The sequence below is a fragment of the Quercus robur genome, chromosome 4, assembly GCF_932294415.1.
Source record: "Quercus robur chromosome 4, dhQueRobu3.1, whole genome shotgun sequence".
NCBI classification, from domain to species: Eukaryota; Viridiplantae; Streptophyta; class Magnoliopsida; order Fagales; family Fagaceae; genus Quercus; species Quercus robur.
The window spans coordinates 29798997-29819420 of record NC_065537.1 but is presented as its reverse complement, the minus strand read 5'-3'; the positions used below and the strand labels follow the sequence as shown (position 1 = coordinate 29819420).

The window sequence follows — 20424 nt, the reverse complement described above, 5'->3', positions numbered from 1 at the left end:
TTTGTTACCAAGAAAGTTCCTTCACTTCACCTCAAGGCAATGCATTTCTTTGTTGAATGGTTGGATTTAGGTTGAAGCATCAAGTTTGCATTGGTGGTGGATGTTTGCTGCTCTTTCGTTATTGTTGTATTGTATGTAGATAGATTTGAATCCAGGATTTGTTTGATATTGTATCTTCAGCTAGTTTGTCGTTTCTATTGCAGTGACAAAGGTAGGATTAGCGAATCGTTCTCAAAGTCAAGCTACAGGTCAAGAAGTCGCAGTCCTCATAGAAGGTAACTTTCATTTTCTTTTTCATCTCTTTTTGGAACACTTCTTTATACTCGATAGAATTTCAACTGAGCTTTTGGTCTTTATATGCTTGATATTGTAGTGTGCCAAAACTAATTGGAGCACAATTAGTTAGCCATGTTAAATTTATGCAATTCGCTCACTGAATTTATCATTTTAAGAAGATTTTTACTTCTTATGTCATGTCATAAGATTATGAATTATGCTGCATTTCTTTCAGAATCAGAGACACAAACAAGCCTGCTTATAGTGTTCATGTCCTTGCACTTAATGTATGTGTTTGTCTAATGGATTCCTCTTAGTTACTTAGGACTCTAGGCTCTTGCTCATGGTTTATTTGTTGAGAATTTAATTTTATCATTTATTGGATAGCTAAGATATCTGATTAAAAAATAATGGATTAGATATACACTTTTAAGCCTTTTCTTGTTTTGGTTTTTAATGAAAATATCCTACTAATCCATGCAGTAGTATTACTGCAATTAGAGTGTTATCTTATTTATTTTCATGTCAATAGATCCTAACTGAAATGGTTATCAAAGGGAATTTAAAAGAAATTCAAGATGCTTTTCATTGTAGCACTAAGTCTATTACCGGGCAGAGTTCATTTGTGATGTAACACCTGCAAAATTTAAGCATATGTAAATAATTCTAAATCTTTAGCTTTAAATAGCTTTATTGGCTAAGTCATTCGGGTTCAAGAAAATCTACCAGAACCCCGAATGATAGATTAGAATTGAAACTAGTACTCAATCCAAATAATATTAAGCTTCAAATTTCTTTCTATTCAATGTCACTATGATGTAAGTCTCTCTCTATTCAATGTCACAATATTAAACCATATATGGTGTAAGTCTCTCTCTATTCAATGTCACTAACCAATATTGCACATTACACAAACCTATTATTTATAGCTGATATGACACAAACTTTTTGCAGCATGACGATAGATCCTGGACCTATTGATCGCAGTGTATTGACGGAACAAGTTAAACATCGATCTGAGTTACTATGGAACCCTGGGAGACAAGTAATTGCCTTAAGGCATTTTCTTGTACTATGCATTCATGTCACAACTCTAATTAGCTATTAATACTAAATATTTGCATAAGATTTTTATTTATTGTTATAATATTTGCAGGATCCTCCTGGCACACTGGATTGTCGAAGTCGCCATGAAGAGTTGATACTTCAAGTTCCTATGGTAGATGATCGTGTCCTTGCCATTGTGAGGTTGTTTGTTTAGAGGGTCTACACTTGGTCCCATTCATACAGCTTGACCATGCATTGATCACTGCATTTGTAGAGCGATGGCACCCAAAGACCCATACATTCCACCTACCACATGGTGAGATGACGATCACATTGCAATATGTGGAAGTTATCATGGGGTTGCCCATCGAGGGTGAGGCAATGGTTGGGCCCACTAAAAGAACTTGGACAAATGTGTGTGTTGAAATGCTTGGAATTCAAATTCCAAATGATGATCAAACTGTACTAAAAGGTCAAAAGATTTTGATACCCACACTTATCGAAAGAATCAGACAACCATTGCCTCCAGATGCCAATGAGATTCAAGTTCATCAGTACACTCGCTACTATATAATAGCCCTACTAGGGTATATGGTATTTCTTGACAAGTTCGAAGATAGTGTTCATCTCATGTGGTTATAATTCATGCAGAACCTTCGTAATCCACGCAAGTATAGTTGGGATAGTGCAGCTTTATCATGGTTGTACAGACAGCTGTGCAATGCAATCAACAAGAAGGCAAAGTAGATTGGCGGACCATTGATTTTGGTCCAATTATGGATATATGTCAAGTTCCCACATATGTCCCCACAAATGGTGCCCCAACCTAAGGGTGTTTATGGTCCACCACTACCACTAATTCCTCTTGCTATGAAGTAAGTATATATTGTATAATTAGTGTGTTATCATGTATTATGCCACATTTTTATACGTAAACGACTAATGACCATGCGATGTTACCTGCTTGTAGGTGGGCAGGGGCGATGAGTACAAAGAATGCTCCCACGCACATGCTTTCTGCAATAGGCTTGGCACGTTGGTTATTGTGGCAGTGGCGACGGTAAAGTTGAGAGAGAGAGGTGTAATGGAGAAGAAAGAGAAATTGAGGGGCCGTTTGATATGGTAGTTTAAGCAATACTTTTCAATTTTTAAACAACATTACACGTATTTCTACACACTTTTTTACCCACACGTATTTCTAAAAAATACAAATAATATTATTAGAACAATGTTACCAAACGACCTTTGAGATTTTGAAATATTCAGATCGAACGGGTTTGTTGAGGGTTGTTAGAGATATATAATAGACATATTAGCCCAATGTAATAGGCCCAAGCCCACTCCTTCTTGTACTAGCAATCTAGGGTTTAGTCGCCTATATATACTCATGTTAGGATTCATTGTAATATAGGTTATTGTACTACATTCTTATATAATAAATATGTAACTTTTAAGAGATTCCTCTGTGGATGTAGGTTGATAAGACTGAACCACATAATTCTCGTATTCTCGATGTTCCTATTCTATGCTTCTCCTTCCGTATCTACTCTAGCATATATGGTATAACACATCGCGTTGCTAATAATTATATTTAACAAGTGTTGACTGAACAATTAACCACAATTAAGCTTTCTAGAGTCTATGTTTTTAGGGATGGCAATTTAGATCCGACCCGCGGATACCCGGCCCGGTCCGATCCTAATGGACCGGATTTTACCCGGTCCGATAAAGAATAGGGTCGGGTATGGGTTTTAAAAAAAAAACCTGAAGCGGGTCCGGGTCGGGTCCGGGTTTTATTAAAAAAACCAAAACCCGACCCGAAACCCGACCCGGTTAAGACCCGGTTATATTATATATAAAATTACTAAATTACCCTCCTATATATATATATGGTTAAACCCTAAAATTTCATTTCCTCTCCTCAGTTCAGCCTCTCACGCCTCTCACGCCTCTCATCTCCTCAGCTCTCTCAATCACTGCCTCTCATCTCTTCATCTCTCAGTGATCTCATACGCACAGCCACAAGCCGTATGTATAGCGTGATGAACATCACGAACTCATCAGAAAAAAGCTAGTAGGACTCAACTACGTTCCGATACCAGAATAGCTAAAGATCCTCGCCGTTCCGACAGATTTAAGAAGGGAGGGAGGCTGTTTCGTCCTCGCCGTTCCCGTTTCTCTCAAGTCTCAACTACGTTTCGTCCTCGCCGTCGCCGATCTCGCAGTGTCTCCATTTTTTTTCTTTTTTCTATTTTTTTTTTCTGGGTTCAGTTCGCCTCAATCATGTGAATTTGTGTTTGTATTTGTGTTTGTGTTTATGATTTCTGAAAGGGAAAAATGAAAATCATAGATTCATAGATCTGAAATTTTTGTGGTGAAAATGTAGATCTGAAATTTGTGTCTGTGATTTCTTTGTTTGTGTTTGTGTTTGTGTTTGTGATTGTGTTTGGATCTGTGTTTGTGTTTGGATCTGAATTTTTTTTTTTGGTTGGGCCACGAATTGGGCCCAGTCCTTTAACAGGGCCCCGCGGGGCCTGACTGAGGCAGGTCCGGGGCCCGAGAAAAAACCCGCTTAGTTAACGGGCCAGGTCCGGCCCACGGATCTTGGCCCACGGGTCGGGTCCGGATATAGAAAAACCCCGCCCGAACCCGACCCGTTGCCATTCCTAAATGTTTTTTATTTTAATTGAGATGTCACGTCTTACACCATTGATTTATTTCAAATAAGTCCTGTCCACCTCTCAGACACGATACTTTCTTCCCCTCTCTCATTCTCAGCTCTTCTCTCCCACAACCCAGCCAGTCACTCAACCTCGGGCTCATCACCTTCCATCTCTTGGTTCTTCTCTACCCCTCCATATTTTGTTAGCGCAACTCATCACCGGCTCCACCATCGTCGTCGCAACCAGTTCTTAGGTTCGATTTCTCAGTTTGCAGCGTCAATCGAGTCCACCAATCTCACCGCCGATCTGGTTTTGTCTCCTCAATATGGGTTTTGGGATTGTTTGTGGATGCCGATCTCAGTTTCTGCCACCGGGTTTCTATGTCGATCTGGGTTCTACTACTGGGTTTTAGTCGCATGGTTTGTTTTGCTAAAAACTGTGAAAGACCACCTGAGTTTGCTGGGTTTTTACCAATATCGAGTTTTTTTTTTGGGTAGCTAATTTGAGTTTGTGTGAGTTTGTAGAGAAATTAAAATTTGGGTTTAAGAATTTCTGCTTTGATATGGCTGTGCTTTGACTGAAATTAGAGAATTTGAGTTTGATTTGTTCAGAATTTTGAGTTTGGGTTTTTCGTGGTTGAAGGAAAATTTTCATTTTACATGTTGGCAACCAAACACGGTAAAAGGAAAACATTTTCAGTAAAATATTTTACACTTCAAAACAGAAGAAAAATGTACCGGCGAGGTGAGTCCGGCGACACGGTGATTTTCTGAAAATGGGTTGTGTTTTGTGGTCACGCAAAAGGGTAAATTTGGGTTTTTGAAAAAATTGTAAGGGTAAATTTGGGTTTTCGTATTGGAATTGGACCTCCGAGGGTCCAATGCGAAAACGTGGGTTTTCACGCAAAATGTTAGGATTTGGTTTTCAAATCAAAGCAAAAGACAAGGCTCAATAGTGTATATATAAAACAAAGAAATTGAACGAATCAAACGAAGAAGGAGAAGCAAGGCATGGGGGATAAGAGTCGGAGCCTCCCCGTGGATCCGAATTTGCCCCGATGGGTCTGCCAGAATTGCCGCCACTCCCTCTGCGTCGTCGGCGTCGATTCTTACGCCGACAAGTTCTACAACGACTATTCCTCTCGCTCCGGTAACCAATCAAATTTCGCAATTTCATTCTCTCTTTTTTATTTTCTTGCAGATTTTGATATGAGACCCTTTTGAGTAACTCAACTCACAACTCCTTTTTTTCCTTAGTTTCTGTATTTTGAGTAATTATTAGCATCTGGGATTTGTAAAAAAAAAGAAAAAAAAAAAAGAAAAAGAAAATCGGCCTTATGTGTTTTTTTTAAATTGATTATAGTATTTGTGTTACACATTAATATTATATGATTTTGCTTGAAAAGTGATATTGGTTTGTTTGGTTGGTTTGTTGATAAGTATGGTATGTGGTTTTTGGCAATGAGGATGTGTAGGAATGCAGGGGTCTTCAATTCATGGGGCCAATAGTGTGTTAGGTTCGACGCGGATGGACAACTCTTTTGTTGTGTTACCAAAGCAAAAACCCCAGCAGCAGCTACAAGGGATTCCTCCTCGTCCTCGGGCTGGGGCTGGACCTGTTCAGCCGGATATTAGCCAGCCTGGGAAGACAATGGAGGAGTCATTCGTGGTTGTGTATAAGTCGGAGTCTGCGTCAGATGGAGGCGGGACTCAGTTACCCTCTCCTGAAGGAGGATCCAATGTTCCTTTGCAGCCTCACAACTCAGGGTTCCACTCGACTATTACTTTGCTCAAACGTGCATTTGAGATTGCCACAACTCAGACCCAGGTATGCTTATTGCAGAGGAACTCGGATATAAATTTTAATGTTGGTTTGAAAATTTGACTCCATTTTCATATTTACAGGTTGAGCAACCTTTATGTCTTGAATGCATGAGAGTGTTGTCTGACAAACTTGACAAGGAGGTTGAAGATGTGAACAGGGACATTGAAGCATATGAGGCATGTCTTAAGCGCTTGGAGGGAGATCCACGTGATGTTCTTAGTGAGGCTGATTTTCTTAAGGAGAAATTAAAGGTGCTTACTCAGCAACTGGCTCTATTCTATTAATCACTTTGTTGGACATGCTCTTGCTTTTGATTTATAGGAAGTTAGTCAGCATCTTTTTTAAATAATTTACCTTCATGTGTGTGTGAGTATTGAATTTAGTGATGAAATTTGTTGATCCACACTGGTATCTAAGACATTTGAGTGCTAATGCTATCATAAGTGCTACAACAATGTTCATCCTTTGGGAGGGTGTTAGATCTCACATGTTGGAAAGAATAAAGATTTTTTAATTGTTAAAGTAAACAATGTGCTCAATGATTCTTTGTTTTCATTATTTTTTGGTTAATTTTACCTATCGCACAAAAAGAGGGGCGAGGAGCTATTTATCTTCAAATAAGGAAAGCAATGGTCGGTTAATTATTTCATGTCTTAAAAACTTTCCACATTTGTAGTTTTATGCCTGCGTTGTACTTTTTGAAGGTATATATAAAGCGAATGTTTTAAAAAGGAGTGTAAATGCACTTTGACATCTTACATTAATTTATGTATGCTTATTAGATGCCAGATTTTATAGAATATTGTGGTCAAAATGGTCATTCAATCATTTTTGTTTGGTGTTTAAGATTGAGGAAGAAGAGAGAAAGCTCGAAGCAGCAATTGAAGAAACTGAGAAACAGAACGCTGAAGTGAATGCTGAACTGAAGGAGCTGGAGTTAAAATCTAGCCGCTTTAAGGAATTAGAGGAGCGGTTAGTTTCTTCTCCTCATAATGCTTGGTGAAATCATTTTTCTCATAGGTTCCATGATAAAATAAAAACGAGCACCAGATTTTGTTTTTAATTTTTTTTTGAAAAAAAATCAGAGTGCTTTATGTGTTTCTTTGTATAAGACTATAAGTAGACACTTGAGATCCTCAACTATATATATATATTTTTTTTAATGATTCTTGATCTAAATGTATAACAGGTATTGGCATGAGTTCAATAATTTTCAGTTTCAGTTAGTTTCACATCAGGTGTGTTTCTTATCCTATTCTTTTGCCATTGTTATTTCTATACATTCTACTGAAATACATAATTCTCCTGAACCTTCTAAGTTTTGGTTATCTTCACTTGGTTTTTATTGAGTGAATTTATTTTAAACAGTCTTCGAAGTTCCTTAGGAATAATTTTTTTTTTTCCTTTTTTTGTGTGCTTAATATGGGTTTTAATTTACTTGTTAATTCATTGATAATTGGAATGATTATCATTGATAATACCAGTATTGTTGCTGGTGCTCTCTTTTGTTGGTGCTGTTGTTGTTGACATCCCTAGGTTGTTTGCATTTGTATGGAGATATGTTGTCAATGGTCCTTGGACGGAATGACACCTCGTCTCCCCATAAGTAAAGTGTGGAGGTCATGGGTTCAATCCCACATGATTAAGCATTGTGTATTTACTTGTAAAAACTGGATATGTTCATAGTACTAAATCAAATAGTTATTTTGACCTTTGCAAGACTATTTTAGTTTAATGTTGTAACTCAACTTCGGTTTTCTATTGTAACTCATCTATTGTCCTAATCTCCTATAATTGGATGGTGTCTTTTTTCTATCTACTTTAAAGCCTGAACTTTCGCTGCCTTTAATATGATATTTCCTGAGAACAAAACTGTTTTGGTCAACAGGAAGAGAGAGATGCAGTTCTAGCAAAAATTGAGGTTTCCCAAGCACATTTGGAGCTGTTGAAGCGAACTAACGTGCTTAATGATGCATTCCCCATCTGTCAAGAAGGAGAATTCGGCACCATTAACAATTTTCGACTTGGACGACTTCCTAAAGTTCCAGTAAGTAAACTTTATTACATCTATTTTTTTATATGAGTTAATTGAAAGTTTGTCCATCATCTACCTTCGTTGTTTGCCTACCATAATCAATAACCTGTTAGGACAAACACATATTGTGTTGTCTCACCTGGGGTGTAAAGCTGCTTACTTTAAATTTCTCTCTCTCTCTCTCTCATGTTCCCTGTGCAATATGCAACTTAATGGAAGGTAGTATTGAATACATGTCACATAATGCTAATCATTCAACTCAATAAAGCTTAAATCTCATACTTCGGGTTGGTAGTAACCAACAAATATCATAGGTGTTAGAAGTTTAGCAGATTTGGTAAGTATCCACTCAACAAATATTATATCTGCTGAGATGAAAATATGGCAAGTGGCCTAAGGACAACTTTGTAGCCTCATATTTGGTATACCCCGACATGGGTCATAATCTGTAAAGATACATGTGGTATGTGGGTAACCTTGGATTTATTTCTGTATCATTTCTCCTTATTGATGTTGCTTGCCTCATAAGTTGTGTATTGCTCTTGATACTTATAGAATTCCAAAAAAATAAAAGTGTGCTGCTCTTGGAATTTGATGGCTTTTAGTTTTACCTTTTCCTTTATTCTTAGTAGTTTATAACTTAACTGAATTTCTCCTTATATAATTCTTTTCTTTCTCACACTTTGATAATTATGATTTGCTTATGATTTTTACCGTGTTCTGGGATCATATAGGTTGAGTGGGATGAGATAAATGCTGCTTGGGGCCAAGCTTGTCTTCTCCTCCATACAATGTGCCAATATTTCCGGCCAAAGTTTCAGTATCCTTTATCAACAAAATCTATGGATTTATTTATTTTTGAAGTTGTTATAATTGAGCATCTTTATTTATTAATTCTATATGTTTAAAATGATGATATTTATAGTTAGCGATATATGATATAGAATATATGTACATACATGCTTTATTTGGCTCAAGGTTTTGGAAAAACGTACTAAAAATTGGGTATTACAAAGGGAAAAAATGTAAAAGATTCTAACTTGTGTCCTACTATTTCAAAAATTGCTGTGTCATCATACTGTACCTGTACCCATACCCTTTCCGGTATCCGTGTAGGTGCTTCCTAGCCTTTAAATTGGTCCCTTAACTATGAAAACTTGCATTTTACAGCCTCAAGTTGCAATAGTATCAATGTGCCCCTTATATTAACATCCGTTAGAATCTTGCCGATACTCACACAGAAAAGACATTTTGGACAAAGAAATAGAAAGACATTTTTTGCGGGTTAATGGTGAAAAATCCAACAGACCATAATGGAAGGAGCATATTGACATCATTGTAACAGTTGAGGGTGTCAACTGCAAGTTTTAAAAGTCCCCTAACTGATTTTGAAGCAACCCCAAATTTAGAGAATGTAAAGTGCATAGCATTTAATTTTCATTTTTAATTATAAGTCATAATCTCTTTAGGAAATGCCTTGTTCCTATTGAGGCAATCCTCCATAAGCTTCTGTAGAATGAAGGAATCTATTCTGTTGGACTAGTGGACTCCACAAACTCTAATTAATACATGCATTCTACATTGTCATATATTCTGCATTTTTCTGCTAAGATTGTCTCTAAAATGATAAGTGTTGTATCCTTAATTCTTTTATCTTTAGATATCGAATAAAAATTATTCCTATGGGGAGCTACCCTCGAATTATGGACAGCAACAACAATACTTATGAGCTGTAAGTGTAGACTACTCCCTTGATAGTTGATACTGAACCGAAATTTACTGAGCTGATTTAAAATGATCAACTAAGTGCAATATAAAATGAAAAGAGCATGGGCATCAGTAACCTGCTGTGCATGGTGCAAGGAGTGGGGGGAGGGGGGGGGGGGGGGGGGAGGAAGATATGATCTAATTTGGTCTGTTCCCTACAAATTATGAGCAGCCTGTTTAAGGGTTGGCATATGGGAAAATCCTATGTAGGCAGTAGCTTTGTGGAATTCAAGTCTCATTTGGTGGATTAAAAGTTGGTTTGTTCCCCTCGTACAATATGAAATATTGGGTTTGATAAAATTATCTACATTCAACCAAGCTTTATTAGGTAAATGGTTGTGGTGTTACGGTGAGGAAGGAAATCACTTCTTGAGATGTATTTGGGGCAAAATATGGGGAAGTAAGGGGTTAGTGGACAAATCTAGTGAGGTGACCTCATGGCCCATGGGTGAAGTTCAATTCATAGCATGAGGGTTGGTTGGAAGATGTTTTTGGGTTTCATAACATATGTGGTAGGGGATGGAAGAAGGGTGCACTTCTGCCATGATGTGTGGTGTGGGGACATTGGCCTGAAGGAGTTATTTCCTAATATATTTTTAATCAATAAAGATAAAAAAAAGCTTCTGTGTATTCTTATTTGAGTTTTTCAGTGGGCAGGAGGAGTCAATCCTGAAAGCCTAAATTTATTTGGAAAAGGATCCTCTCCGTTTGCTTTGAAAGGGAGAGAGTCCATTTTATTGATAAAGATTTAGCAATATACAAATCTAAAGATGAACACAGGATCACTTTTCTTTAAATTCAGTTATCATTACTTCTTTGGTGGTATGATATTTTAAATAACATGGCACCATATACACCTTTAGTTGCATGGAAACTGAATCCTTTATAATAGAATCTGTGAACTCATTTCTTGATATGTTGTAAGCTGAAACTTGGAGGTAAATTTGATGGTATTATTTTGAGACATTAAGAGGTTGTAATGCTATGCAATTTCCTTGGAGGAGTATCTGGTAGCGAAGTCCTTAGGAAAATTGCCATTTTTTTTTTGGACAGCAGATTTGGGATAAATTTTAATAATGGATAATCTAATTAAAAAGAACCTTATCATGATAGACTAGTGTTGCATGCGCAAGTGTAGTGGTGAGATGGATAGTTCAGAGAGTGAAATAATCACACATTAAGTTGTCTACTCATGAAGTTGTTTTTTTAGTTTTACAGTCTTTGTATGAGTAGTCTATTGGTATTGGCAGAGTTTCTTATCCTTATTTTGTGGACAATATTGATAGTTTTTAGTTTTTAATTCTTAGATGTACTGGTTCTATCTATGGATGTCCTTTCTATTGATTTTTTCTTAATAAAAAAAGATGCGTAGACCATGTATGTGATTCACCACTCACATTTTTGTTTTCATATTGTTTATTTGTTTGTTGTTTTAAACAATGAGTATTTCTTAGGTTTGGTCCTGTGAACTTGTTTTGGAGCACTCGCTATGACAAAGCAATGACATTGTTTGTCACATGCCTCAAGGACTTTGCTGAGTTTGCACGTTTAAGGGATATGGAAAACAACATACCTCCTGACAAACAATTCAAATTGCCCTATAAGTAAGTTTTCTTATCTTTATGGACAATATTCCATTTATATGTCTTTGTATGTATAGTTGTGAAGATATCTTTATAAATTCATCTAGAAGAGAGGAGAGTGACTTTCATGTTTAATCTTCTTATTTTCTGCGTTGCTTGCTTTTATACTGAGTCTAGGTTTTGTGGAGGTTAGCAGTTGGGAGAGTTTGGCATGTGTATGACACCAGTGTTTCTCTTAGGGCTGGCCAGTGACCTGGACCAACCGACCCGCCTGCCCGAATCGAAGGTCCACGGGCGGTTCTGAAATCAGTCAGTGGTCGGTCATGGGTTGGTAATAAAAATAACCGAATAATTCGGTTCGGATTCGGGTTTACAAAATTTTCACTCGAATAACCCGAACTGACCGAATTATTTATATAAACTTGCAAAAAAAAAGATGATTTGACATGCCTTGACTACCAGCCCACACGTTTTGGTATTAGACTGAGAGAGGGGAAACGTGTATGAGTGTATAATCCCATCTAACATCAGTAAGCAACAGTTACTTTTTCCGCAAAAATTCCCAGCATACAAATCAACCGTTAATCTCAAATTAAAGTTCAAAATCAACGGTGTTGATGAGAGTGGAAGCTGAGCACGATTTCACTGATTGCAATGGCACAATTACCCAATTTCAAATCAACGGTTATAATACAGAATGAAGACTTAATCTAACGGTGAGAATTTCATATCAAAAATCAGATATCTCAACGGTTATAATACAAAATGAAGACATATTCTAATGGTGAGAATTTCATATCAAAGATCAGATATCTCACCATCTCTAACAAGTCTCTTCACTTCAGAGTTCAGATTGCAAAATTCGTGGGTCATGGCTTTACCTTCATGCTTTCTCCTCTTTTCACCCTTCCTCACTTCTTCACTTTTTCACTTTAAAGCTTTAAGCTTTGGTCAATCTCAAACTTTCAGAGTCACGGTTCTGAATTTTGCTCTCTCAAACTTTCTCAAACCCTCACTTCTCTATTTGGTTGGATCTTCAACTCTTTCTAAACCGATTCTCCACATCCAAACCCTAGCCGCCTCCAATGCCGTAGTCCACTCCTCTCTCCGCCTCCAGTGCCTAGCTGCCGTTGCTGCTGTCCAATTAGTTTTCCCTCCATAGCTGCCGCCGGTGTTGTCCAGTTTCGATGTAGGGCTCTCTCTTCACTTGTAAGTGTGACTTTCCTCTCCATTTCAAAGTAGGCTCTTAGTAAATTCAAATTGGGGCACCCTTTTCTAGGTTTTCTTCTTTGTTCAATCCAACAAAATGGATGCAATGAATGAATACCCTTCTAATAATGACACAGTCACAACCATTTGCAAGGACCTCATCAGCGATAATGAAATCTATAATGACATTTTCAGTTGTGCTTTTGATCGAACTCAAGAAGCTTCTAGTAGCGCTCCTGCATACATACTGGGTCCTGCATTTGCTGGCCCTATTTCTAAGAAGATAATTCCTCACTTCCCGTACAATATTTCTATTCGCCAAATCTATCAATATAAAAATACAGAGTCGAGCCGTTTTGACTAGGGCAAATGGAATGAAGGCATCACAATCGATACTTGGTACAAACCTAACAAACAATGGATACAATGGGTTCGACGCATGGAGGAGCATTGTTTAGAAAAATGGGAAATGCTCGGATCAAGGAAGCAATCCTTATTTTGACATCTTATATCTCTTTTCACCTAGAACTCATTGCAGCTGCATTACTGTTTTGGTCTCCTTCTATTAATGCTTTTGTTTTCCCAGAAGGGTTCATGACACCAACAATTGAGGATGTGTTTGCTCTTGTTGGCCTCCCTCTCGATGGAATGGATTGTCATCCAGACATGTTCAAAGATTATAGGAGATCTAATCCATCCTGTCTCTACACATATAGTGGAGATGATATGAGATCGTATCCATTCTATTCTGATTGTCCGTATGGTAGTGTGGTTGATGTGTATTGCAAAAATAGCGGACCAGTCGGAATTAAAGAAGAAATTTCGTTTTACCACGTCTGGATTTGTAAGTTTTTAACTTGCAATGGTTCTTAAAAAAATGTGAAATATATTTTTTGTATAGCTCAATGTTTGGTTAATGATAGGAGAGTAGCTTTAGCATCTTTTTTTCTAGGCGAGTTGTACAACACCATGTTTAGATGTTGTGAAACTCCTAGTTCTGGATTGGGAGGCTTCATGTGGTTCATACAAATATGGCTCTATGCTTATTTCTCAAGTTTAGCTCCCTCACCTAAAATCTCACCTAAACTTATCACATACGGTCAGGTGTGGATGGAGGGGCATTATCAAGATAAGATTCTTACCTTTGATGAATGCTTTGATGTTTTTCTCTAGAATTTCTAAAGAGGAGGGACCTCAATTTTATGGCCTAAAAGAAGGGATCCTCAATCCTTATGGCCTAAAAGAAGGGATTTTCAATCTTTTAGGCCATTCTCTGAAAGGAAATATGGCCCAAGAGAATTCTGTGAGTTCGATTCACTAGAACCTTTTGCCTTGATTCTAGCTAGTTACCTTGTTGCACATGATCTTCTTGTGATCCGTTACCAAAGATATTTTTTCAAAGCTTATACTCTTGTTTTTGCTTCAAGACAACTTAGATTTATTCAAGCAATTCCTCTGCCTCCTTTTTGGACTGCTAATTTGTTCCTTCAAAGCCGTACTCTTATTAATTGGAATAGCAGAGACAACATCAATCGACTTCTTCCTTTTTCTGATGTAAGTATTTTTTGCTAAAGAGACCTTATTAGTGTCTTCTCTTTCTAGTTCATCATAGTCAGACACCTGTAATAAACATTTTTGCAATTCTTTTCAAAGTTATAAATCTTAATGTTGTTAAAAATAAAAGTTAAAAAAGGAAAGGGAAGAAAGACTCTTACAGTTGAATGAATGATAAAGTTTGGATGGCAAGAGTTAAGAGCATCGCTCAAATCCCCAGGCATATTGTATCCAGTGATGTAACTTTCATACCAACTGTCAAACTTTTGTGTAGCATCACAAACTACTTTGTATGGAATAGGATTGAAATTTTTCATCTTAGAATTGCCTAACTCCATCTTTTCGCGCCATGTTTTGGTAGTACAGTGTTCACGAGTATGCCATGGATCATTAGTAGTCCAAAAAGGAGGCAAAGGAATTGCTTAAATAAATCCAAATTGTATTGAAGCAAAAACAGGAATATAAGATTCGAAAAAATATCTTTGGTAACGGATCACAAGAAGATCACGTGCAACGAGGAAACTAGCTAGAATCGAGGCAGAAGGTTCTAGTGAATCGAAGTCACGGAATTCTCTTCAGCCATATTTCCTTTCAGAGAATGGCCTAAAAGATTGAGGATCCCTTCTTTTAGGCCATTAGGATTGAGGATCCCTTCCTTTAGGCCATAAGGATTGAGGTCCCTCCTCTTTAGAAATTCTAGAGAAAACATCAAAGCATTCATCAAAGGTAGGAATCTTATCTTGATAATGCCCCTCCATCCACACCTGACCGTATGTGATAGGTTTAGGTGAGATTTTAGGTGAGGGAGCTAAACTTGAGAAATAAGCATAAAGCCATATTTGTATGAACCACATGGGGCCTTCCAATCCAGAATTAGGAGTTTCACAACATCTAAACATGGTGTTGTACAACTCGCCCAGAAAAAAAGGTGCTAAAGCTACTTTCCTATCATTAACCAAACATTGAGCTATACAAAAAATATATTTCACATTTCTTTGGAAGCATTGCAAGTTAAAAACTTACAAATCCAGACGTGGTAAAACGAAATTTCTTCTTTAATTTCAATTGGTCCACTGTTTTTGCAATACACATCAACCACACTACCATACGGACAATTAGAATAGGATGGATACGATCTTATATCATCTCCGCCGTATGTGGAGAGACAGGATGGATTAGATCTCCTATAATCTTTGAACATGTCTGGATGACAATCCATTCCATCGGGAGGGAGGCCAACAAGAGCAAACACATCCTCAATTGTTGGTGTCATGAACCCTTCTGGGAAAACAAAAGCATTAATAGGAAACCAGAACAGTAATGCAGCTGCAATGAGTTTTGGGTGAAAAGAGATATAAGATGTCGAAATAAGGATTGCTTCCTTGATCCCGAGCATTTTCCATTTCTCTGAACGATGCTACTGCATGCGTCGAACCCACTATATCCATTGTTTGTTAGGTTTGTACCAAGTATCGATTGTGATGCCTTCATTCCATTTGCCCCAGTCAAAACGGCCCGACTCTGTATTTTTATGTTGATAGATTGGGTGAATAGAAATATTGTACGGGAAGTGAGGAATTATCTTCTTAGAAATAGGGCTAGCAAATGCAGGACCCAGTATGTAAGCAGGAGTGCTACTAGAAGCTTCTTGAGTTTGATCAGAAGCACGACTGAAAATGTCATTATAGATTTCATTATCTCTGATGAGGTCCTTGCAAATGATTGTGACTGTGTTATTATTAGAAGGGTATTCATTCATTGCATCCATTTTGTTGGATTGAACAAAGAAGAAAACCTAGAAAAGGGTGCCCCAATTTGAATTTACTAATAGCCTACTTTGAAATGGAGAGGAAAGTCACACTTACAAGTGAAGAGAGAGCCCTACATCGAAATTGGACAACACTAGCGGCAGCTGTGGAGGGCAAACTGATTGGACAGCAGCGGCGGCGGCGGCTAGGCATTGGAGGCGAAGAGAGGAGTGGACTATGGCATTGGAGGCGGCTAGGGTTTGGATGTGGAGAATCGGTTTAGAAAGAGTTGAAGATCCAACCAAATAGAGAAGTGAGGGTTTGAGAAAGTTTGAGAGAGCAAAATACAGAACTGAGACTCTGAAAGTTTGAGATTGACCAAAGCTTAAAGCTTTGAAGTGAAGAGGTGAGGAAGTGTGAAGGTAAAGCCATGACCCACGAATTTTGCAATCTGAACTTCGAAGTGAAAAGACTTGTTAGAGATGGTGAGATATCTGATCTTTGATATAAAATTCTCACCGTTAGATTAGGTCTTCATTTTGTATTATAACCGTTGAGATATCTGATCTTTGATATGAAACTCTGACCGTTAGATTAGGTCTTCATTTTGTATTATAACCGTTGATTTGAAATTGGGTAATTGTGCCACTGCAATTAGTCAAATTGTGCTCAGCTTCCACTCTTATCAACACCGTTGATTTTGAACTTTAATTTGAGATTAAAGGTTGATTTGTATGTTGGGAATTTGTGTGGAAAAAGTAACTGTTGCTTACTGATGTCTAGTGGGATTATACACTCATACATGTTTCCCCTCTCTCAGTCTGATACCAAAATGCGTGGGCTGGCAGCCTGGGCATGTCAAATCATCTTTTTTTTGTGAGTTTATATAAATAATTCAGTCGGTTCGGGTTATTTGGGTGAAATTTTTGTAAACCTGAATCCGAACTGAATTATTCATTTATTTTTATTGCCAACCCGTGACCGACCATTGACTGATTTCAGAACCGCCTGTGGACCTACGGTTCGGGCGGGTGGGTCGGTTGGTCACTACTCAATGATTGTCTCTAAAGGTAAACACACAGCGCAAGCCATACTCTCAGGTGAGAGCTAATTGCTGGTTTTCAATCAAATGGGAAACTAATATCTTCTGGAAAAGTTGTTTTACATTTATAATTTTTTGTCTAAATCGTGAGTTTGGTAAATGTATCTTGTACTGCCAGGAGTCTTGAAACTCAATTGGCACTGCTTAGTGTTTCCAATGAAATCATCCATGGTTTGAATCCCCCCCCATTTAACTATGGAATTATAAAAAGTCTTGCATTTAGCATGCAAAGTAGTTTACTAACCTCTTTGCTTGTACAGTAATGTGTGAAAATGACAGTTTGTCATGGTTTAAATTAGTTGGGTGTGGAAAAACTGTAATGCAGTAACATCTTTTCTCAGGAACTTCCTCTCTGTCATTGTAGTATTGGATTTGAAATAAACAATGCATGATAGTGGAAAAATTCAGATTGATTGAGATTTTTTTGTCATATAATTGGGAATTGATTATACTTATCAAAAAAATAATTGGGAATTGGTGATAGAAAATGCTGACAAGAAGAAAAACCTGAAAAGAAATGTGTGCATAGCTTGAGAAAAGTTGAGAATGATTTCTGGGGGTGAAAGGTACTGGATTGATAATTAGAAAATTTGCAGATAGATAATATTCTTCAACTAGAAATTATTCTGTTATGCATGTTGAGGCACTTTTCATGTGTAATTATGGATTAAGATTGTTAATGCTTTTGTTTTCTACATGCCTCTATAATCATTATGGGCTAATTTACAGGATTGAGAATGACAAAGTTGGAACGTATTCCATCACGCAAAGCTTCAACAAGCAGGAAAACTGGACCAAAGCTCTCAAGTACACCCTCTGCAATTTAAAATGGGCTCTCTTCTGGTTTATAGGGAATACCAACTTCCAGCCTCTTACCTCAGTGGCATCTTCACATGCTGAAGTTCCAGAAATAGGTTCTTTGTACAGGCGTGGGACCGACTCCAAACTTGAATCTCGAAACACATCAAACCCGTGATATTAAATGAAATTTATACAACATGTCATGTCAACTTGTAAATTAAAATTCACAGTTTAATCTTGGTTAGTCCAAATCATTAGTGTTTGTTGGATTCTGTATTCCGTATGCAATGGACAGTTTGGAAAGGAAAAGTTTCTAGCTTGTTCTGTAATTGCCTTTTGACTTGTAAATATCTTATAGATTGAAAGATAATAGACCTGGTTGTCCGTCTAAAACTCATTTACTGCATTATCTTGCTGCAACGTATTGTCCATGATGATGCTTAGCCTTAACAGACAGACCCCGTTGATGCTATATAGGTACTTTAAAACAAATCTTTGCATAGGCCTCCTGTACTTTTTGTTGTTGCTATTTATGGCACTTCTAAAATCATTTGTCTAGGTGGTAAACTGATAATCATTCATTAGATATTTAGGAATTTTTTTTAAAAAAAAAATTTATTGAAAACAAACTTCATTAATTAGTAAAAAATACATAAAGGATAAGAGCTTGTTCTAGAAAACAAGGATTCTCATCAATTCAAATTGTGTAAGTTGAATGTGCAGAATTGTGAATAATCTTCAAAAAATTCATACTTTGAATATACAAAATTATGTAAATTTTTAAAGAAATTGTGTTTGTTGAATGCTCAAAGTTTTGAACATTCTTTGATAAATTGTGTACGTTAAATCTGTTTTTTTATTTTTTTGGGTACATTTGTTAAAATAGTGTACATTGAAAAATAAGAAGTGTACATTCTTTGACAACTTGTGTAGGTTGAGTACAATGAATTGTGTACGTTTTTTGAAAAATTATATACTTTGAATGTGCTGAATAGTGTACATTCTTCAACAAATTGTATACTATGTACATTCTTTGTGAAATTTTGTTTGTTGAAAGTGCAGAATTTCAAACATTCTTAGAAAATTTGTGTACGTTGAATTTATATTTTTTTTGTGCGTTTGTTGAAATATTGTGTAGATTGAAAAAAAAAGAAAAGAATAGAGTATACACTTTTCGATAACTTGTGTATGTTGAGTCTAAAGAATTATGTATATTTTTCGAAAAATTGCGTACTTTGAACATACAAAATAATGTAAATTCTTTGACAATTTGTGTTTGTTGAATGCGAAGAATTTTGAACATTCTTTCAAAAATTGCATACGTTGAATATACAAATTTTTGTACATTCATTGGAATATTGTGTACCTTGAAAATAAGGAACATGTACACTCTTCTACAACTTGTGTACATTGAGTCTAAAAAATTGTGTACATTCTTCAAAAAAGTGCGCACATTGAATGTGTAGAATTGTATACTTTAAATGTATAGAATTATGTAAATTTTTTGAGAAATTGTGTTCTTTGAATGTGCAGAATTTTGAAAATTCTTTAAAAATTTATGTACGTTAAATCTACAGATTTTTGTACATTTATTGAAATATTATATTCATTGAAAATAAGAAATAGTGTACACTCTATGAAAACTTCTACAAAAAGTGGAGAACAACCCCTTCTATGGGGAAAGTCTCATTTTACAGAGAGTAATGTTCTTTCTGTAGACTCTGGAGGATGTCTCGTTCCATAATAGAGTAATGTTCCTTCTAAAGATTGTAGAGAACAAACCCTTCTGTAGAGAAAGTCTCATTGCATAGAATAATGTTCCTTTTGCACACTGTGGAGTAGGTCTCGTTACACACCAGAGTAATGTTCCTTTTGCAAAAAGTGGAGAACAACCGCTTTGCTGGTAGGAAGTGAAGAGAAGCCCAAGCCCATTCTCTAAGATCGCTCCCTGAACTTTGGATTTAATGCTTGTGCACAGACTGATAGTGGCAAAATGAGACTCTGGAGACCATTTTGGCGAAAGTGTCAAGCTCAACTTCTTTCTTAGCAAAAACGCATTCTAGAACTCGTTTAATAATATCAAGACAGGTGTCTAAGGTGTAAAAAAAGACCCTCAACACTAACATAAACCCAAACTCTGAACCTGACATAGTTATCCAGTGGGACCCATTCTATTGTGTTCGTCGTTGCCCATTTCCACTACTTCCACCACTTACAAGAATGATATCATCATACTGTGGATTACCACTTACTAGGCTAGCTCCAATACCATTTATAATGATCCAAAGCAATGTGCTAACCGCATCTATATAGTACCCCCAAAAAGACTAGTCTAATCGTAGTTGAGGATTTTAAAGTTGTTAATAAAGCCCAAATTACCCCAATTTATGCCTGACATGGGACTCAAGACACACCCACAACATACAATCAATCAATTTCCCCTCAATCCGAGGCATCACAGATACCATCTCAGGAACTTGAGATTCATAACTTTCATTCACAGTTCTCTTAACAAAAGATAAGAAATTTTTAACTCTCAAAGACAAATAATAAATTAAAGGACTTTTTCAGTACCTAGGATAATGTTCAATTTTATTGTTAGTTCCAACTAGGATTAGTTCTTGTAACATAGGATTATAAAGGATCACGGGTTCGATGAAAAATTGGTTCTATAAAGTATGCTCTTTTACACAACTCTAATGCATCCTTACTCCCGGGTAGGATGCAAATGGTGCTCAGTTCTTGAACTATAATAATGTTCAACAACAAAAGCAAAATCTAATCATTTTTCCGGGAGAGAAATAAGAAAAGGAAA

The 20424-nt window shown here is 36.8% G+C and overlaps 1 protein-coding gene across 2 annotated transcripts; it reads left to right on the top strand.

Moving 5' to 3' along the window:
• Window positions 1-4059: 4059 nt before the first annotated feature.
• Window positions 4060-18002, top strand: LOC126721114 (beclin-1-like protein). Of its 2 annotated transcripts, XM_050424139.1 has the most exons (10): window positions 4060-5135; window positions 5461-5813; window positions 5891-6061; window positions 6658-6782; window positions 7000-7048; window positions 7699-7857; window positions 8580-8665; window positions 9506-9577; window positions 11067-11216; window positions 17538-18002. In XM_050424139.1, exons 1-10 carry the CDS (start codon window positions 4997-4999, stop codon window positions 17782-17784), a joined length of 1551 nt encoding a protein of 516 aa, XP_050280096.1. In that variant the 5' UTR covers window positions 4060-4996; the 3' UTR covers window positions 17785-18002. The 2 variants fall into 2 exon arrangements, with proteins under 2 accessions (XP_050280096.1, XP_050280097.1); XM_050424140.1 differs by lacking the exon at window positions 11067-11216.
• The last annotated feature ends 2422 nt before the right edge of the window (window positions 18003-20424 follow it).

Excerpts from the sequence above, each read along its gene's own strand:
- LOC126721114 (XM_050424139.1), top strand. The coding sequence starts at position 4,997 with ATGGGGGATAAGAGTCGGAGCCTCCCCGTGGATCCGAATTTGCCCCGA. Across the intron at positions 6,062-6,657 it reads TTCTTAAGGAGAAATTAAAG|ATTGAGGAAGAAGAGAGAAA; the intron begins GTGCTTACTCAG and ends TTGGTGTTTAAG. Across the intron at positions 9,578-11,066 it reads AACAACAATACTTATGAGCT|GTTTGGTCCTGTGAACTTGT; the intron begins GTAAGTGTAGAC and ends AGTATTTCTTAG.